The sequence below is a fragment of the Arctopsyche grandis genome, chromosome 7, assembly GCF_051622035.1.
Source record: "Arctopsyche grandis isolate Sample6627 chromosome 7, ASM5162203v2, whole genome shotgun sequence".
NCBI classification, from domain to species: domain Eukaryota; kingdom Metazoa; phylum Arthropoda; class Insecta; order Trichoptera; family Hydropsychidae; genus Arctopsyche; species Arctopsyche grandis.
The window spans coordinates 2405832-2428875 of NC_135361.1; the positions used below are offsets into that span (position 1 = coordinate 2405832).

The 23044-nt window shown below is 33.1% G+C and overlaps 1 protein-coding gene across 1 annotated transcript in view; it reads left to right on the top strand.

Annotated features, from left to right (window-relative positions):
• The first annotated feature begins 404 nt into the window (after positions 1-404).
• Positions 405-23044, top strand: part of Mtmr6 (Myotubularin related protein 6) — a 48537-nt gene continuing 25897 nt past the window's right edge. Inside the window, exon 1 of the mRNA XM_077435419.1 lies at positions 405-654. Within this exon, the coding sequence (XP_077291545.1) occupies positions 631-654 (24 nt within the window). The 5' untranslated portion in view covers positions 405-630. The remainder of the gene's footprint in view (positions 655-23044) is intronic.

Consider the following 23044-nt stretch of genomic DNA (forward strand, 5'->3'; position numbering starts at 1 on the left):
GATTTTTAGTGACTTTTGGGCGAGTGCTTTGTAACCAATAATCACCGAACTGTTTTTTTGAGAACAACTTTCCTGTGCGACAAATTTTTGTGCAACGGGAGATCCACGCGAGCGATTTTTATGCGAGCGGTTATCCTGCTAGCGATTCACATTTGACAAGAAACCTGTTTACCCTTCTTACAGATAATCATTTGTTATTTGCAGTACTTATTTCGTTTCGTGAGTCATGAGATAAACGAGATACGGGAAGAAATGAAGAAAATCTGCGATATAGTGGTGTTCAGAATGGAGAAGAATCGAAGTGCGTTAAAAAGAATGAGCAACAGCAACAGCAGCAGCAGCAGCAGCATTGTTGATCGGCATCGGTGACATTTTGATATGGTCGAATTCGATGCTAGTGTTTCGGCCGACACTTGGACCAACAGAACTAGACAACAGTTTGACAGATCGTCCGTGACAACATATGGTTGGGTGTTGTTTCGATCGCGTTTCTTTAACTCCAATCTGTTCGTTTTTACACTGAAAACCCATTTTAAAATGTATTGACCTTTGACACGTCAATTTGAGTACGAACGATTGTGCAATTTTCCACATTTGAATCGGACGGTTGACGTTTCACCGCATCCGGAAATGGATCTCATCAAAACGCCGAAGGTGAGTTTTCGTTTACCGTTTTAACCGGTTTCTATTGTATTATAGTCGCCTCTATTTAAATTTATCACATTTCATTTAGGCCGATGCACTTGGACGATAGTGTATGCGAACAGATCGTTAGTTTGCACAATGCAGATATACGTGACTCGAAATTTTGGTCACATTCATTTTGTACGCATACATATCCCATCATAGCGTATTATTTTTTTGAAATGAAAACATGTCCATACATTGCAATATTGAACATTCCAATAGATAAAATTTTGGCTTGATGTAATTAGGCCAAAATTTCCTTTTATGGGGTATAATTTATTCATGTGAGTTTGGGAAATATTCCCGTTGAATCGATTCCAGTTGTTGAAAATGTTCTTTTAAATTATCACGAAAATCACTTTGTTGATGTGTACATACATAATAAGTACAGTTGTATTATAAAGTAGGTAGATCTAATACAACTATATTAAAGTTTTGTTTGTTTGTTGATCTTGAATTTATCACTTAAAAGTATTAGCAATGTTTGTATTATTTTTTATTTGATATAATCGTATGCGGTGATAGGAAGGCCAAAGGGGAGACGGGTAGATGAAATTAATGAAATCATAAGAATGTGTGGGATGCAATGAATGACAGTTACTCAAAATAGTGACGAATGAAAGTGTGTTGGAGAGGTCTTTATCCAATGGTGGATGGTGAATGATAATAATCATGTATATGTACCTACATATACATATATTATATTTGTATTCAAAACTTTGTCTTCATTTAAGACACAAAATGTTAAAAAAATTTACATTATTCTGTTTTTATTGTATCATTTATGATACCGTGACTGAAGTGTTGCGTGTGCTCCATTTGATACTTGGAATATTTTTTTATTACTATACTTTCAAAACTACCCTCATTATATCTACATTATACCTACGTATGTACATAATATGATCGATTTTATATTCTGACCGAGTAGTGTTTTATTCATTCCTCTTTTTTCTGTATTTACACTAACTATGAAACGTTGATTTATGTTCACATTATAAATACACATGTCTTATGTATATTTCATATTATCAAATGTAAAATAGGTACACTTCAAAATTATTGTAATAATTCTTAAGTTCAACTAATGTCAGCTCATCGCCTAACTAATGATTAATGATTGATTTTCGACATCGTATTACATGCATACATATGTATATGTATATCAGTGGCGTGCGGTGCAATTCTCTTTCTTTTTATCGTACAGCCTTACTTAATGTGCGCGAGCAGGATACAAGAGGAACAGGCTGTTCCCCTAATATCCTGCTCGCGCACATTAAGTAAGGCTGTACGACAAAAATAAAGAGAATTTCACCGCACGCCACTGATGTATATACATATTTATGTCAGGGAGGCCGCAAGGATGATGGGTGGACGAAATTAGAGGCGACAGCAGTGGATGGTGAATGGCTGTAAATGATGATGATGTACATATGTATATCCATATTAAAATACATTTGTATGTATTATACATAAACATTATAAAATGAGTGATACAAAAATTAACACTCGATTAGATTGGTTAATTTTTAAGATACATTTATATTTTTAAAATGTGACTTTTGATCTTTGAATATACATATGTATGTATATGTACAAGATTGTTTAATAAGAGGCAAATTTTCCTCTGATTTGTAATCTTAAGTGAAACGTTAAGGAGTTTTATAAAAATACACAAATGTACATACAGCAGCAGTCACATAAAACGGAACGCTTAAGCGAAACATGTTTTTGCGTGAAATTTCGGTAATCTTATATAAAACCAAAACCGAAAGTCATTTAAATGATAGGTTGTACCATAGTGCATTCGTGTAATACCAAACGTGAAAAAAAAAAGTTGACAAAAATGAGTTGGGGAGAAATTTTATGGAGGGCAGATTTTACGACCGTGCGTTGACTTCACGGTTAAATGAAATTTGAAATGAAAATAACACTATACATATACATTTTTAATTTTATTACAGTCACATATTATTATTTACAACTTATAAAAAAGAAATTAATATTTTGTAGCGGCTCCTTTCGATTTTATAACTTCTTTTATTCGGTTTGGCATGGAATCTACTAAAGTTTTTAAATTTTCGATTGGGAAGTCTTCGTACCATATCTTTTCTATTATTTCTTTCAACGATTTAAGAGTAGTAACATTGTTCTTCCTTATCCTGTACTTGATACCCATCCATAAATTTTCGATTGGATTTAAATCGGGACCATTGCCAGGCCATGGTAGTGTCTTTACACCCATTTCTTGTAAATAGTCCCGAACCAAAAAAAAAGTAAAAAAAAAAAATCAGTTTTTTGATTGAAATTTTATAATTTATATTCAATGCTATCAAATAAAATGAATTCTCACCAATTTAGCTCGATGACAAGGGGCAGAGTCATCTTGAAAAATTATATCATCAGCCAGCAGCATAGCTCGGACGTTAAGCTTCTGCTTACCGTCAAGAAGGTGCCGGGTTCAATCCCTGAATGAAAATGAATTTTTCAGAGTATGCTGTTGGTCAGACCTGGACTTGTGACTCCAGGTTGATCGTTTCCTATCAGAGTTTGCCAATTTTCTCTGATTTCATTGTTGAAACGGTTCCCGGAAAAAAAAAATTGGCTAAAAATCCTTCCTACCTACTATGTCACCATTATTTGAAATTTGATTGATGTACAATAAAAATTTATGTACAATTCATAGATGTCTCGTTAATTTGCGAGTTTTTTCAGTGTCTCGCAATTCAACGACTTATAATAAAAATGCTGCATTTGTATTTGTAATTGGCCAGGAAGGCGCATTGGGATTTACCTGTAAGGCCTTCCTGGTATATATGTAAAATAAAAATAATAAAAAAATAATAATATGAAAGGTGGTTTTCCATCGATGGGACAAAGCTTTCTTCTAAAATTTTTTTATATTTTTTTCCATCGATGGCACCTTGTAGAAACTCCAATTGTCCAATGCTATGGTACGAAAAGCATCCCCAGACCATTTGACTTGGAGGATGCTTAACATTTTTAAGGGTACAATTTTCATTATACCTTTCGCCAACTTTCCTTCGGACATACGGAAAACCATCAGGACTATAGAGGTTAAACTTTGATTTGTCGGAAAGTATCACTCGTTGCCAATCTGATGGACTCCAATTTTCATGTGCTTTCGCCCATTCCAATCGATTGTTTTTCATTCTCTTGGTTAGTAGTGGTTTTTTTGCAGCTTTCCGACCGTACAGTCCAGCTTCTCTGAGTCGCCTTCTTACTGTTGAGTCGCTGATTTCCATGGAAAATTGTGAAGATACATCTGTTCTTATTTCTACAGCAGTTTTGAATCGCTGCTGTAAAGATAATCTGGTTATTACACGGTCTTGCCTCTCCGATGTGCATCTTTTCAGTTCGGTCCCCTTCTTACGATCAAAACTTCCAGATTCTCTTTTTTTTTATCAGTATTCTTGAAACAGTCGATATAGAACATCCCATTTTCTTGGAAATTGACCGAAAGGAAAATCCTGAACTCGCCAATGTCACGATTTTTACACTCTTCTGCAATGATAACTGAGCTCGTTTTTTCATGTTGACGTGTTAAAATTCGAATTTGATGCTTTCTCCTCGAAAACCCACACTAAACTGAACTCAAATCTTAGAAAACAATCATATTTAGAATATTTGGTCGTTAAAAACCCTACACATAAAGGGATTATCCTTTAATGACCTCGAAGTCGTAAAATTCACAAGCGTTCCATTTTATGTGACTGCTGGTGTATGTATGTTATTGAAAATATTCAAATTTGAAAACTTAAGGAAGAAAGTTTACATATCGCCTTTTAATGTGGGTTAACAAAGCATACGCATTGTCGACACGTTTGGGTTTGATACATATGTACATATGTCTTGTAAGGGGGGAGTAAACATCTAGTTTGAATGCCTGATTATTGACGAGATTAATTAACGTTAGGTAATTTACTTTACTTTCTGTGTCCATCACTCCCAATGTGAAGAATGAGTCCCTTACTAAATTACATACGTATGAGGTGCGTTAAAATTCCATCGATGCCTCTCAAATTCCTTCCTGCACCTTGAAAACCTTCAAATCTTATAGTATGTATGTAGAAAAGTGAAATATTCTAAATAATGTAATGCAAATGAAAGTTTTATACTGTTTCTTTGTCATTGGATGAAAGTTTGAGGTGAAGCACGTTCACCCTCAACGTCCCATCGAAGTGTGGATCGTTTGTGAATGGTTGGGCATTTCTGCGCAGAATCCTCCTTACCTCGCACCCCAGTTTTCGTGTTTTCAACCCCCAGTAGTAGGGGCTCAGTAAACCTCAGTCTCTCGCCGCGTAAACCGCCCCTGAAACTTTTCGTTCGTTTTGAACACACACACACACTCGCATTTACTGTTAAATTGGTCGAAAGTGCTGCTGGAAATTTTGCACAATTATCGTCAAGATGAAAGAGTAATTTTTTTTTTAATTATGTATGTATATATGTATATATAGCACAATACGAATATATTGTCCGTAGTATTTCGCGATAACCCTCTCGTTATCGTTATCGCTACATTTATTTTGTTTATTATGATTGTTCCGCGTACGTCGATTTTCGCAACTTAACACGGTGACATTTAATCGCTTGAAATTAATACATATATATTTTTGCAAACACATTTTTTAAACAAATACGTGCACATGCATCCGATCCGATTTCATCGTTTGAATTGCATTCTTTTATGGTTTAGAATATCGTTTTGTATGCTTTTAAGGTATTTATTTAAAAAAAATGTAAATTTAATAATATACAATTAAATATTTGCACGTAAGTTGTATCATAGTGTGTTTTGTTATTTTATCTTGTACAAAGTCGAATCTTCGATGAAGGCCAACAAATTTGTATACAATTAGCCCCTTTGATATATTTTACGGCATCGTGCATTATTTTCTGCAGGCAACGAAGAATTTACTATAAAACTGAATATAAAATGAATCAGAAGCACTGTTAGTCAAATGATTAAACGACATTGAAATGCTTCAGATTTTCTCTTGCACGATCAATTCGGTTCCAGCGAATTGATCGTGGCAACACTTGGGCAATTTGTCACGAAGACAAACTAATGGGTGGCAGATAGAGATTGCAAAAATAACCTAATTTCCAATACCGGTATTATCGAAATACAATAACGATACCGGTATTACCGGTACTTTTGGTATTTTTTTAATTAATTAATTTTTAATAAAAAAAAACTTTGCTTCCGATAACCCGAGCATGTTTCAACATGTTTGTTGAAAAATATATAACAAACCCAAACATTCAAATACAGGATATTCGGGTACAAAATTGTAAAGTAAGTACGTCCCAGATATAAAGGATTATAATGTTTGGTAGAAACTAGTTTTTTTTTTTGCTATTCCGAATAAAGCTTATCAGATACCCAATAATTGTTCACTGGCGATACAAACGAAGAGTCAACCATCAGCTGGAGAATTAGTTGTTGTTGAAAGACCTGTCGTGTCATTATTGAATATGTATATCGTACTGAAAAATTTACCAAATAGTATATTTTAGTAGCTAATTAAAAAAAATTAGCTCTTTATAGTAAACATTTTATTATTTAAATTTAGATTGAGAAGGTTTGCGAACTCGAGACTCATTGAAAATCGATACTATCGGTATTTCTTTTTTAAATACCGGTATTACCAAAGGTTTATTTTCGTTCAAATACCAATACTACCGGTATCGGTACTTTCGGTATGGCAATCCCTAGTGGAAGATTTTTCTTTAATATTGTTGCGTAGGGGTGGGTGGAGGATCCTAGTAAAAGGCCAACAGTCGTTTCACAGCATTTATTGATGATTAAGGAGATACACGCACTGTCAGTGCTCAGTCCAGAATGACATGATATCGCCTACGTACCGCCTTATAAAGGGTCGATCTCTCAGGACGTCTAATCTGTTTACCTGTTGTATAGTCACGTATTCGGATATTTCCACGACATTGGGTCTCCCCGTACCGATTCTGAGAAAAGCCTAATAACGGTCATTGTTTAGCCTAAATGCACTTAGAGTCCAGATATAATCCTGGAAGTAAGTGCAAGCACTTAGTTAATCCGATAACAGATATCCGTTGGTCTAAGTGCAATTCGCTCAATCCGCGGCGTACGTAACAATATCATCTAATATTTTTTATAAATTTCATATAAAAATAAAATTTTACACAAGATTTTTTGTCGAACTTAACAACTTGTTTGCTTGTAAGTATACAAATATCGTCGTCAATGATATCTACAACAGACAAGTCGCTTCACATAATTATGACAATTGGAAAATTTGAATCACGTAGACGTATAAAGTAAAAATATACGAAATATGTATGTATGTACATGCAAATTGAATTGGTACTGTTTTTGAGATTTGCAGTAAGTTTTTCAAGAAAACAGATATGTACGTATACACAGTTGTTTATGTAGTAGTGAGTAAAAAAGTCGATAGGTAGGTGTACGAATGCCGTTTCGTAACACTCGACCAGAAAATTGTATGCATGTAATTCATTAGTTCACCAGTTCGATGTATTCTACAGCAGTACGTTTTCTCGACAGTGCTATTAGTATGCACATACCACTGAATGCTGAAATACATGCATACATTCGTACATATCAATTTTATGGAATCGAATCGATTTTTTCTCTTCATTTATTTATGTCGTATGGCAATCGCGAAACCGTACAAGTTTGCTCATACAAAGTTCGATGCACGGACGGCCTTTGGAAAATGCTTCAATTTCTATCGGAATTCGATCGATTTATTGTTCGTGTTGTTTTTAGGGAGTCAGTCTAGATCTTGAGCTAAGTTTAGTGAGTTACAATGGGGTTGGCAAATCGGTTGTTTTGGAATATTCGAATTTTTCCGCTTAGTCGCTGAAGTTTCGATACTCAATGTGCATTTCGAAGAGAGGAGTGTCGCGAAGGAGGAGGGATCAATTGATCAACCAGCAGAATAGACTAAATGGTTAGCATCTAATGATTTGAAAAGATTGGTCACGGGTTCAAATCCCACTGGTTTCTGCTGGCCAGACTCCAGTGACTCCAGGTCGAGTTTGCCAATTATCTGATTTTAATCGAAACGGTTCCAACAAATTGGCAACCTTACCCATTTTCTCGCAAAATATCTCGAATTTCGCTGAATTGTATAAAATATTGCAAATTTACAAATTTGACCACAAATGTCTCTGTGGATGTTAATTGATATGTATTTACTGAATTTTTCTGAATTGTTTAAATTGCTGCAAATTTACAAATTTGACCATAGATGTTTCTGTGGATATTGATTGATATGTATTTATGTACTTTGTATAATAGTAATACTACTTGTATCAAATGTACAATATTTCTGGCCAGGAAGGCGCATTGGGGTTATCTGTCTTCGTGATATAAATTAAAAATAAAATAAAAATCAAGTGACGAAAACCAATTTAATAGAGAAACAACCTCTATTTTTTTTAATAGCCTCTTAACTCGCTTTCGATTTTTTCGTCTGATTTCGTTTGACGAAATTTGGGTTCTTATTCTACATTTACATACTGTGTATGTACCTATAAATATGCATATGTAATATGTAACAATGAAGTGGTAGTTATATTATAGTATTATAAATATGTATGTACATATGTATATACAGCTAAAACTATTAGTTAAATATGTACATATTTGTGCTTTTGAAATTCACTTGTAATTTGGTTTGGATTTAATACCAGTCAAGTGAGGTGAATAACATTTTTCATTAAATTCTTGAGTAATTAAACCGATATGATAGTTTATTATTTTTGAAACAATCAAATCGGGTTTTGTTTTGTAATATAACAATATCATACATACATACATATGTATGTAACGTAATTGGAAAAATAAATAACGCTTATCAGTTCAACCAAACGCTTTAATCATATGTATTTTTTCATATTCGATAGGTTCATCATTTTGTTTTTTGTTTTACAAATGATTTCCTATGTGTATTTTAATTGTTATAAATAATTTTCAATACTAATAGATCTGAATTATTGGAGTTTTTTTTATCTTATTTTGAATATATTTCTTCGCCATGAACTAAAATCGAATTATCGAGGGCATTTTGCAATCACAATGAAAATTGTTACAATGTACAATAGTGGAAAATCTTAACGCAATATTGTTGTATCGAATTATGGCATTCTTTTAAAAACTATTTTAGATACTTGTCAAATATAGGACTGTTGTTTAGCCAGCGTTAGAGAAAACAGACATCTGCTACCATTATTTTTAACTTTTTTATTGCACGGCTGAAATTTAAATAAATAATTAAGAGCTAATCCCTCAAAACATGCATGCTCTACTATGACCATAGCTGCTAGTTGTATGCATACATACATACATACATATGTATGTAGATGCATTTCTATTTGAACTAAATTTTAAAATTCAATGGTTCCATAACAATTCGCAGTGGTTTGAAAATTGATTTTCTCTCGACTTGCAGTGTTTATTGATAAAAGTGGAAAATGGGACGAGGTCACGAGTTTCTTCGTACACACTTCGTACACAGCTGAATTGTGCCCAAAATCAAGTACACACAATTCAAGTATACATATTTTATTTTATTTTATTGTCACAAATCAATACACACTCGCCATTACAGATTTGCTCCAATGCGACGGGTGTACGTTAATGAAATACATAAACAATCAGAAATCAGAAATACAGTAATACATACATATACAATCAGAATATATAGAATATAACAATTAATCAGAAATAATAATCATAGTGACATCTATGGATTTCAGATTACTGTGTATAATTAATACAAATTATACACAGGCAGATTTTTGTGACAACAGGATTAGATTTTTTAATACCAATTTTCAGGAACCGTTTCAGCAATGATCAGATAAAATTGGCAAACTCTGATAGAGAAACGATCGATTTGGAGTCACAAAACCCCCAAATCTAACCAGTAGTGGCGAGGACACGAACCTATGACCTCAGTGATGCAAAATATATACGCTATCACTAAGCCAAACGGCTGGCAAAATGAGCAATATGGCAAAGTATGAAAACGATCGGATAAGAGGCAAACTGTTTCCCGAATTGTAATCGTAAGTGAAACGTAAAGGAGGTATGTAATAAAAATTGTAGCTAATCCATACAAACTCTAGATAACCAACGCCGAGGATTTCGAGTTTTGTAAAGGTGTGTTTAGACTCTCTAATATATCTTGCAACAATATAAAATAAACAAAAAAAGTCTATTAATCAATGTATTTTTCCAAAATCAGTTCCATCTTCTTTATTGTTGTTAAAATGTAATGCTCATGATCTAAATGCCAAGCCACAATCTAAAATACTCAGCAGTTAGGGATTTCCAACGGGAAATTCTGCTATGTTCCCGTGACCTATCTGCTATGACCCGTGTTCAATGCATTTTTTTCAATGCTTCCTGAAAAGGCTAGCGGGTACTATTTTTGTTTACTTTGTACATGCTCAAAATACACCGCGTATCGGCGTGTTTCAGGCCCATGCACTTGTTGGCAAAACGCCGATCGACGTTGGTCGGCACTCAAAGGGTTAAAATAATCCTTTAAATCTAAACTTTCTACGGGAATGGACAGAAAAGAAGAAAAAGTACGTTGGTTTTCATGCAAAAACGCAATAAATTTTAATAGTTCTATCAATATCTATGGTTAGTGAATAAGAGCATCCTATATATATATATATATATATATATTTTTTTTTTTTAAATTTATTAATTTAATATACTAGGGGGAGGCGGCAAAGCCGATAGGCCCAAGGGGTTTGAACAAACATATTTTTTGGTTTACATATATGTATTACCTATATGTTAACAGGGTCTACGTGACGAGACAGAATGTTAAATTACAGAAAACGCAAATATCGGAAGGCAAAGATCGAAAATCGAAAGATCTTAAGTCGAAAGATCAAAAAAAATTGGTGCATGGTAAACGGTACATACTCACTTAATTTGCGCGAGCAGGATACAACAGGAACAAGAGGAACATGCTTTTCCTCCCGTATTCTGCGCGCGCACATTAACACGGGAGGAAAAGCATGTCCCTCTTGTTCCTGTTGTATCCTGCTCGCGCAAATTAAGTGAGTATGTACCGTTTACCATGCACCATTTTTTTTATCTTTCGACTTAGGATCTTTCGATTTTCGATCTTTGCATTCTGATATTTGCGTTTTCTGTAATTTAACATTCTGTCAAATCACGGTGACCGGGTTTACATATGTATATGGTTTAGATATACAAGTTTTTCATTAATGCTATGTTTTAACTTCTATAGATTTACCGATTATATACATCTTAAATCTATTCTTAATAGGTTTATTAGTTGAAAGTTTTTCTGAATTACATAGAATCGTGTGAAGTCTCACTTGCAATTTTCAACAATATAAATTTTCATTCAAAGTGAAATACGACCGTTTCGTCCTCGCTTACCTCAACATACCTCGTATGTGAAAAACACTTCTCAGTTGGTTTATATAACGTTTCAGATCTTCACCATTCTCGTACACTGGTTGATCAATAAACGTATGCTGGATGTGTGTGTACTATGTGAAAATATAGCTCATCTTTGTATACATATGTGTGTACGTTTAATTATATCGTGTTGCCTGAACACTAAAGCACATCTATCACATTTCCTTTTCATCAATCATCATCCTCTGTCAAGATCATATCTGAAATTTTGCCAGCAAGGAAAACTCGATTTGAGAACTGAAGACTGCGGATTCAATTTTATCCGATTCGATCGGTACCATTCTGACACGGGAAAGCGTTTCCTAAACTGGCGATTTTTGAAATAACGTTTGCAACGAAACTCGTCAATTATGATATGTCAAGGATATGTAGAGAATTGTTGGTGCTAATTTCACTCGAAATTGCGTCACTCGTACTCATTTACGCGTCATACAAGTCAGGTCGTTCGATTTGAAGGATATGGTTTGAATTCATCGCTTCTTTCTTCAAGTTGTCAACATCAAAAAAAAAAAAGAAATTTAAGGTATATATGTATAATTACACTGTTCGACAAATGACAACTTTTTTTTTCGTAGTAAGCCTGTTATCAATAGAATTTTTGTTATTAATCCACAAGAATAGTCGAAATATGATTTTTCTAAATGGAATTTTATTTAATTCTCATATAAAGACAATTTAATATATTATCCCTATTAATTCAATTCAGATTCGTGTAAATACGAGTAAATACTAATACGAGCTTTTAGCTCGCAATTTTACAGATTTAAAATTCAGCACACTTCCAATTAACCCCTTTAAACGAAAATAAAAAATAGTGTGGCCAAAACACTATCCCAATAAACATGTTTCAATAGAAAATACTCAATATAAATAGTATTAACAGTGGAAAAAAATCCCAAGTGAAAATACGTACTTTTGACTTTTGATTTGAACTGGACGACTACTTAGAGAGATTTGAAAGCTGAAAAGTATTACAAATGAAAGATAAAATACCCGACTATAGATTTCAATATTCATATTGAACTGGAAATTGACAGATTTTGAGACATCTACCGAACAACACCAAGATATAGAAAAATCGCGCGATTTGAAAAACACATATATGTATATCTCCGAGTCTCGAGCCAATCAACATTTTTTATTACCAGATTCGTGTTGACTGGGCATAGATCTATAAGAAAAGTCATATCTCGTCTCTGAACCATTTTTCGTGTCGAACAGTGTTATAGTATCTCTAATTATTTTCTATTTTTTAATGCAAGTTGTGGGGATGCTGGAATGTATGCATCGAAAGTTTGTCATTTTACTACTAATTATGGTGAAGCTTCAGTAACGTAAGTACATACATTGTTCATTGTATAATATTATATAATAAATATGTATGTAAGTCTAATTGACCAAAAGTTTGGGGTTGAGTTTCCGCCGACCATACATTTTTACGCTGTCGGACTTGCCAATTTATAATTCTTTTGACATTTAGCCAATATCGTGAATATGTTCGTTCCATGAATTTATCAAAGTTTTGCATAATTCTTATAATTGACAACTTAGTTTCTTCATGCACCTATGCCTAATCTATATAGTTGATGAAAATGTAATTTGTACATATGTATATATTGACAATATCATATTATGTTTTAAAGTTTCGCCCTATTGCGAATATATTATGTATGTATGAACATATGTAGATATGTACATAGCAGTTGTTTTGAACAATCTGGACACGCCTTGTTTTGCTCGTTAGTTAAATATATTTATTCAGCTGAAAAATAAATATTATTTTTGCTGTTGTTAAACTACACCTTCCGTTTAAAATGTGTGATTAAAAATAAATTTGTATATGTATATCACTTCTAGCTATTGTTTGTATACACTATTAAATTATTAAATTAAACAATGGATATATGTATGTATGTACATAGGTCTGATTGTATGTACATATGTATAATAATATATAGTTATGTAGATATATTCTCATAGTTTATTAGAATATATTTATTGAAAAATTGCGTTAAACAATTTTTTTATTAGGTATATATGTATGTAGGATCTGGTTGTTTGGAGACATAGGCGGTAGAGTAAGATGATACTTGTTGGGCGTTTAAAACATTATTTATTACTCAAAGAGTCACAATAATCTGAATCGTTCGACACTTTACATGTACAAGATGAAAACTTAACCATTCTTCAACTAATGTATGCCAACAAAATAATTCATACATGCATTATTCTAAATTAGAAAACTAAACTTTACCGAATCTGCTTTTGGGGTGAACTTGAAGTGACAGTGATTGGTCGATTAGTTGCGAGATCTCATTGGCTGTTGAGCGCAGATCGCTCCATTGGCCGTGAGTGCCGGTCGCTGATTGGACTAGGAGCAATCGTCCAATATTGACGCTACAATACTTATTTTTTTATGGTTTATTTTGCGAATGGGTGTTTTGGGAATAAATGCCGACTTGAAAATGGTTCTCAAGTGACTATGCATATTGTAGAATACCTGGTTATATTTGACTAGAAATTTGCTATGCAAGAATTCATTCAGCGTTTTCATTTCGTCTCGTGTGCGAATATTTCCGTCGATTTTCCTGCTTTTCTGAAAATTTGCCGACCTGCGAAATAGTTTCGCTCGCTGAAATACATAGCTTCCTCTTCACCGTGTGGAAAATATGTCAAAGGAATTGTTAGGTGCATTCTACGAAGGCCTTGTCGGAGGGGTATATTTTCGCCTGCTTTGGCATGAATTCATTCGCCATAACCTTAGCCGACTTCTGTTGTACATATATTGTACTTACATACATACGTATATTATATAAAGTGTCGATTGACGGTGATCTGTAAAAATGTAAATATGTATCTATGCTAGTAGTCAGAGTCACCCCAAGAAGGCGTTTGATGCTGTTTAAATTTTTTTTTTTTAATTTTATCCGCAATGGACATAAAACGAGGCTCGAAACATCGCATCGTTAATGACTTGAATATTCATTTTGTCTCAAGGCATAATTTACTAGAGCAGTTTAAGAACATTTGATATCGTGCAAGATTCGCTTCACAAGCCCCCCGGTTGTGATTATGTTGGGTGCTTTACATATTTTTAAACAATGCTCAAATGAATACAGAATACATAAATGTAATTAAATACATATGTATATACACAATAACTAAAATACATAAATTCATTCATTACGTATGTACATATGTCGTCAGATAAATCTCTTGCTATGAAATTTTTTGTAGTTAAAAACGTTGCGATGGACACAAAAACTGCATTGAACATCTTTTCTCAAATGCAGTTTTAGGATTACATAAACTCGTTACATGTTATACCTACATATTTATGTGGATATATGATAATTATACTAACACTAGTATTGTACCCGATGACATAACATCCTTGTCATATTAAGTTATTAAATAAAAAAAAATTAAAAAAACTGTTCGATACGCATGCGATCGATTTTTTTCAAACACCTTTTAAATATATTTAATTTAATATTTAATTGTTTAATATGAAAAAAAATGGTAAAAATTATCTACCTACCTACCTACATATAAACTATATAAAATAACAATAGAAAAATAAATTAATTAAATAAATTTTCAATAGATGGCGGCAAATTCTCTGCCAAGAGGAAGCATTGGTAGCAAATAGTATTTATATATAAGTTTTTTTCTTTTGTTATTTTATTTGTATATACGTTTTGGCAGTGGTTTAGCTGTGACGTACATATGTATGTCGAATCGAAACGACTATTATAATACAGCTAGCGTTATCTCCATTATTTAATTGTCCATTATTTAATAGTATGTACATATTTTGAATTCATGAAAGGTCAGTGGCCGTTACAAATAGGATCTTCTGACCGATTTTGTTTTATTATGAACCAAAGCCTTAACAGCTACGACAGAAAAACTAGTAAAGAAATGTGTTAGTGGGGGCATCTTAAATCCTCGCCATATAACTACATACGTACATATATTATGTATGTATGTATGTATGTATTGGATTTGTGTGCATGGCAACGATTGGAACTAAAGCAGGTGGATTTAGAAAACTCCACGTACTGCAAATAAACGGATATAATTTCGCTCTACAATTACATTTAATATGTTATAGTTTGCTTCGTCCGTTTTATCTGTAGAAGACGACATACAATACGTACTTACTGGTAATTAATGATATTGTAGATCGACAGCCCAATGTGGAATAATATTATACCTGTGTGTATTTGATCGTTGTTGTAAAGCGGCAGTGTACAGTTGCGAAGTCGAAAGTCGACGAAGCTATTTTGACATGAGGTCGCCTACGCAAGGAGTTTTATTCGAGGGTCCCTTCAGGATTTAAGGACTCCGGTTTAGGTGTAGATGTAGGTGTAGGTCTGGGGAACAGGAGTGGGTGCAGCAAAATCGATAACGAACTACATTTCGCCAGTGGGTTAACTCTCTGCGCGGAAAATTTCACCCTCGGGTCTACTTCATTCATAACATTTTACGTGTCGTGCGCTTTTCCGCTACCTACTAGGATTTTCCGCGATCCATAATATCGTGTTTAGTATAATTCAGCCGTTGGGATTGGAAACGATTTCGTTCTTAAGCCCGCCCATGTTCCATTTGAATATACAATCATTTCATTTCGGTATTGGCCCATTTTGAAAAATATATATATCAGGTCAGTTCGTGCGCATTTTCAGGAATTTTTAAATAGTGAAATGAATGTTTAAATAGATAAATGCTGCTTTTTTCCAACTTTAAAATGTTTAAACCATTTCTTTGCAGTCCTTACACTGAAAGTATTTTTACCATGTATGTACAGTATTAATTTTTATCGCTACAGATCTGACAGATTCGCCACACGAAAATACAAAGTATACAACAGCACGTTTGTATTGATTATCGATATTCATTTATATGCGTCCGATGTTTACGAAAATTGGAATTATGAAAAAAAAAACTGACTAATACATTAGTCAGGCGATGACAAATTTTGACAGGTTCGAAATCTTTTTGGTTTAGTAATGATCATCGCGAATCCCGTGCATGTTGAAAATGCGCACGAACTTATGGACTGACCTGATACTTTGTAGAAAAATTTTTGGTCCTGAAATCTTGTGGACGTAGTAACAAAATTAAATGGACTACATACATTTTTTGCGAGAAAGACTAATATTAAACCCATACGGGTAATATTTTATCAACCCAAACTGAATCTTTTTCGGTAAATTACATACATGTGTAGCTACTACTATTTTTATATTTTATTTACTTTACTTTTAATCAGTAACATAGCTTAGCTTAACATACTAACATAATTTCATTATTTAAATGGTTCTAAATAAATTGGCAACTTATGCCTTTCTTCATTTATCACTATTATTTGAACATAATTTCAAATTTATAATTACAACGTGATAAAATTTCAATAAAAGTACATGCGTATATAATATTATATGTATATGTATGTATGTAAAATTTTTGCCATAGGCGTTGCCTCAGGCAAAACCCGCGACATTTTGAATTAAATAAATATATAAAAAAAAAAAATTAGATTTTCATTTTTGTATTTAATTGTTGAGCTACATATTTTATATTCTAAATATCAACAGATAAAAGTATAGTAATAGTAAAAGTATCGATATTTAGTATTTAAATATTAATTATATGTACATAAATACACGTTAGAACAAGACGTTTTAAAATTGTTGCCCGAAGTTTTGTATTTTTAATGTTACGACAATAATTTCTTTAATTTTCTTTGGTCTAACTTCAATGTTTCGTTCACCTTGAGAACGAAATCATCGGAAACCTTTTGTTTGTGGTAGCTTTAATAGATTTTTCATTTTTAATTTAAAGTTTTTCGTTTTTCGAGAGAAAAAATTCCTTTCTATTATTTGTCAAGAAGAAAATTCTTTGCAAAATATTATATTTCAGTCGACGAGGGATTCGTAAAAAACTAAGGATTTTAGACGCAAACGAAATGAATAACGTGAAAAATGGAAATGACATTTAAAAATTATATTAAACAATTTCGGTCAAATTGAAAAACATCGATTTAAAAAAAAGGTTTTATATTCCGATTTGCACGGATTTATTTCACTAATATTCTCTTTATACCTACATATATTTAGTCAGTCGTTATAAATTCATACTTTGTACAGATGTGAACTCATTTTTGATTTTGTTTTTTTTCTCATAATCTCCAAATTGATAATTTTCTTTCGGTATAAAATTATTTTTTCCAAGAAAAAGTGTCGATGGCTGCTTATACCACTCGAAATTGAATTTGCGCAAAATCGAGAAGAAAAAATGTGATAGTTGAAATTCGCCGGTCTCGTTTCCCCGTCGAAAATTTCATTACTTTGATATTTCAGATGAATTCAATTTCCGAGCCCGTGCTTTAATCACGAAAAGATAATTTCATTGAGAGTTCAGTTCGTTAAATTCATTTGAAATGTTGTACCTACAGACTACGTACATACATACATACATACAATTCGAGTATAAATATATTTATTTATTTATTTTTGAGAAGGCGACAAAGCCGATGGACCCAATGACTTTTGTATATATTTGTTTTAAATATTTGTATCAACAAATCACAAATTTTTTGTTAGTAGTGTAATAAGTAAATATTTTCCAAATTAATCACATATTTATAGCATGGGTACATAATACATGTGTGTATTCATTAAGCATGTATACATACCTATACACAAATATATCGTCCAATGTTGGTAGATATTTTTCAATATTTCCTTTTTATAGCGTTCCAATTTCCATGTGCGTGATTATTCAAAAAATATATCTCATCCGATGATCGGAAACAATCCTCATTTCGTACTCGAGTGTTATTAAAACCAGTATTCATGAATAATTCATGGAAAAGCTTGCATTATGTATGTATATGTAGTATGGATCGGTGGTTGCGTTTATGTTTAGCACCGAGAGGTTACCGGGTTCGATCCCGTGCTAATCTTTAATACTGCCGGTCAGACTTGGATATAATTCGATCGTTTCTTATCAGAGTTTGCCAATTTATCTGATTTCATTGTTGAAACGGTTCCTCCAACAAATTGGTAAAAATCATCCTACCCGCTATGTCACAAATATCTGAATTTGATTTGATGTACAATATGTGTAAATATTTACATATGTACAAATCTAAATCCATAGATGTGTCTATGGATTAATTAATTAATTAATTAATTCCCAAATGTACACAGACACATACACACACTTTTTCTAGACCATGAAAACGTGATCAGTGATCGATTCTGAGTTCGAATCAGTCCAAATGTTGTGTTGGAATTTTTGCATGATCACAAAACGTCTATTGTTACTACGTACATACTACATATGTAGATATATGTAGTAAAAATGTATGATACATAAGTATGTATATATGTACATATGTACATCGCGTGTAGTTTTTCCATTGTCGTGTCGTCATATGTATGCCATTATTATTTATTTCACTGATATGTTTTTAAGACGTTTTACTTAATTTTAAACTTATCAAGATTGTAAATATTTATAAATTTCACTTGCAAATAATTATATTTTTTAAGCAAACTGCCGAGTGGAGTGACAAGACGCGACGACTAATCCATACATTCATACATATGTATGCATGTATTATCGAATTTTATACATTCTTACGTATGTATTTATGTATTTCTGAATAGCTTTTTAACTCTTTCACAATATATGTACATTTCCTTGACAAGATACATACATAAATACTCATATCATGACCTTTATAGCACGGCTCTTCTTTTAATGCCCTCAGTTTATGACACGTCTGTAAAGATTTCGTTCAGAAATATTCGGTAGGTATACATATACATACAATGTAACTTCGGCATTTACTAAACGGGGGGGCAATTTGTGCTACAATTACGCGAATAGTGATTTGTGGTGAGTCTCTCGCTTACGAGAAAGCTTTACCATGATTTACCGTCTAAAATGCCGTATAACATGGACGTTTTTACATTATCTATGTATGTATGTACGTAGTAACAATAGATGAAGTTTTGTGATCATGCGAAAATTCCAAATCGAGATTTTGACTGATTCGAACTCAGAATCGATCACTGATCACGTTTTCGTGATCTAGAAAAAATGTGTGTCTATGTGTCAATACCAAGTTACAATATGTATAAAAAAAATTTGGTAAGCATCCATCAACCGGAAGTGGCGGTTTATTCGTGTTAGATTTTTCATCCACTATTTTTTTCGACTTCTTAAACATGTGTGCTTTTTACGGAAGAAATCAAGTATAATTATTGTATCAATGTTATGAAAATAAAAAAAAAATCACTAAATTTAATAAAAGTGGGTTTTTTTCTTCTTAAAAATATTGTGGCCACGATTCTTTCCACGTCCCTTAACGTATCAAGCTGAAAATTTATATTTGTATTATCTGAAATAGATAGAAAATAGGTTTCAGAAAATTAATATTTTTTTAAGTTCAAAATTTTTATTTCGAAAAAAAAATTGTAAATAATCCCAATTTGCCGAAATTCTTACAGGCCTTGTGTAAGCTATTGAAATTTACCTAAATTCTCAAAGGCCTTGTATAGGTTATTGTAGTCCATTACTAAATCTCAAAGCCACCGCTAAATGCTGTACCTATTTTTGTTGTTCAAAGAAATATTCGCCCATTCCCTAAGAAACTTTGGATATACACATTTTTTTTATCTTTCATAGAAATTTGAAATTCACTATTGTGAGTTTTGAGGAAAAAAAATATATTAATTAAAGAAAACCTTAAAAAGCCGGTTTTCGGATTTTTGTAAAATGGTCACAAAGCCGGTTTTTCGGTTTAAGCCGGCTCGTAAGCCCTAAAAATGTACATATGTATGTATATATTATGCCGTAGCGCTAAAGTATATGTATCTATATGACTTAAATCACGTGGAAACAACACTTCATACTATTTTAAGAGAATAGCCGCGTGTTTGACTGACTGAAAAATGTTGCAGCTAATCAAACAGAAATTAGAACTAAAGTATTGATTAAAACCAAATTTTACGCCTCAATAGCCTTTTATGTGAATGAATCCAAATATTTAGAGAGGACAAATCTAAAGCTCACTTGCTATGCTGAGAACCACACCGCGCACCATTTTGGTAAAACGATACGTATCGATTGTTGGCTCAAACGTGTCAAAATATCTACACATGTATGTATGTACATAGTATTCGCTGTGCGTATCAGATCGATGCTATCTCATTTTTCACTGCTTTTTGTAAATGTTTATATCAAAGGGGTTGAAATTGAACCCAAACAAAATTTTTTCAAGCTTCGTCAGGGGTTTGTAGGGGGGTGTACGCGAGACCATCGTAAAAAGGCTCGAAGCTCTACATACGAATAGGTCCCAGAAAGCTTTCCAAGTTGAACATTTGAGTCACGTGCCTAGTTCGACGGTGAATGTTGTAATCCCAAGACGGAGACTCATGTTAGCTGGTGACTTTCATCTGCTGGAGGACTTATTCTCACTATTTACTACTTTTGTATACATTTGTATGTACATATTATACAAAAAAATAAATACATTTTCGAGTCTGTTTAACTTTATTTCTGCGGCCAAGAGTCGACTTTGAGTGCTCTACTTAATGAGGTTAATCCGCTTCTGGTTAAAGTTGTTTTAATTACATTACTTGTAAGCCAAGCCGACTTCTTATTTCCGCATTAAAATGTGTTTACATTTTGAAATGGGTTTGAACGGTTTTACTAAAAAAATTTCAAAATTAATTACTCGGTGTAATTGTAATATTTTTTTAATTATTCGTCGCTAATTCACTTCCAATTAGGGATTAAAATACCGGTAGTATCGGTATTAGACAAAAAATCAGCCTTTGGTAATACCGGTATTAAAATATGAAATACCGATAGTATCGATTTGTCGTTAAAGACGAGCAAGATTTACATATATTATATACTAGTGTTTTTACCCAGCTTCGCTCGGTATTTGTAATATATGTAAACCGCTTAAACATGACTAATCTAATAGTTGAATAGTTTTATTTTATTTAAATTTATTTGAATATTCATTTGTTCGATGACGTCACGGATTTACGAACCAACAATAGTTACATAAATACATATGTAGGTTATATAATAGTAGTAAAACAATAGTTACATAAATACATACAAAGTCTCTATCGAAATTATATATTAGACTAGTTGTTTTACCCGGCATCGCTCAGTATTTGTGATATAAACAGCTTAAACATAGCGAATCGTAATAGTAAATATTCATTTATTTTTTTATTAAATTTATTTATATCGAATCGTCGTCGTAGAAACTTTGTTTGTTTTCGATGGTACCAACCAACATTACATATTATTCTTACAAAGTCTCATTCGAAATTATATATTAGATGTACATATTATTATACGTATTAAGGTCTGTTCATACCTAGTCAGCACGTACCGACTTCAGCAGGTATCCGGCCGTACGAAAAGTATTCTTTGGTACATTTTGTATGGGTATGTTCATATCAACCGTCGCGTTTACGCCACGGCAGGCTTACAGCAGTACCCGACATTTCCTGTTCATACCTTACAGCAACATCCGTCAACGTATCGTATCCGTCTTTTTGGCCATCGTGGAGATATACACGCGAATTACGTGCCATGAGTCTGCCGCTTTGCTGTTTTGGACCAATTATCGATAGTGACAGTTGACAGCTGTTCAATCTTTCGACATGGTTTTGGCGCTGACAATGACTTTTTGACAATGCTCCCTTAAATTTTGTAGATTTTTTGGTGATTTGTGTTTTTATTTTATCCAGCATTGTTTCAAATTGGTATCGGTTCATACGGAAATATTTAAAAAAATTTTGTCCATCATCCAGAAGCTCCTTATACAGTGTCCAAAACTCTCCTTCGGTTTTTCTATTTTTTAACATGGGATGCACATCAAAACGCCCCCGTGCTTTTTTATTGCCTTCTTGAGCTTCTTCTTCCAACAACAACGTGATTATACATAATTTTTCGTTCGATAAACGCCGAAACATTTTTGCCGACTTGTATTCTGACGCGTAGCTACGAATGCACGTGTATGCATTCATATTGTAAGTAGTCGAAAATACGACGTATGCAATATTGCGCCGTATCGTCATGGCCTGTAATGTATAAGTAAGCCGATTTTGCCTTGCACTCGGCCAAAGTGCTGTGAACGTGACGTGACCGCGACGTGTAGGTAGATATGAATAGAAATGTAATAAAATGACATATTTGAAACGGAGTCGTGCAGTGCTGAAGCCGTGCAGTGCTGTTAAGTATGAACAGACCTTAATACGTATAAGATTATGACAAAATTATTTAAGTTTAGTTTGGTTGGCAATCCCAAGTTCGCTAACTAATTAATATTAGTTAAAGTTGTGCCTTTAACAGTTGACATGCCTAACAATTCAAATATACGACTTAAATTTTGAAACTGGCCTCGTTGTGAGCAACTCCATTATGAATTATCATACTTGATAATTATTGTCGTATGTGAAACGTTTTCGGCTTTGCAAATTGTATATACATATGTACATACTTGATGTGTATGTACGTACATACATACATACATACATATGTACGAACATTTATGCAGAATGAAATCTGTCACTGAAAATGTGTTACTCCCTGGAGATTCTCCGTGAAAGCGTTTCATAACTTATGTATGTACATAAATCTAATATATCAAATTCATACCTTGAAACTTTTAAAACTCGATTCTTCGAAACACCTTAATTCATATTTCAAAAAAGTGACACGGGGGAGGGGAGGACGGGGGGGGGGGGTGATTTTCGGGTTTGCGGAATGTTTTCGCTCTGATCGCTTCATAAACTAGGAATG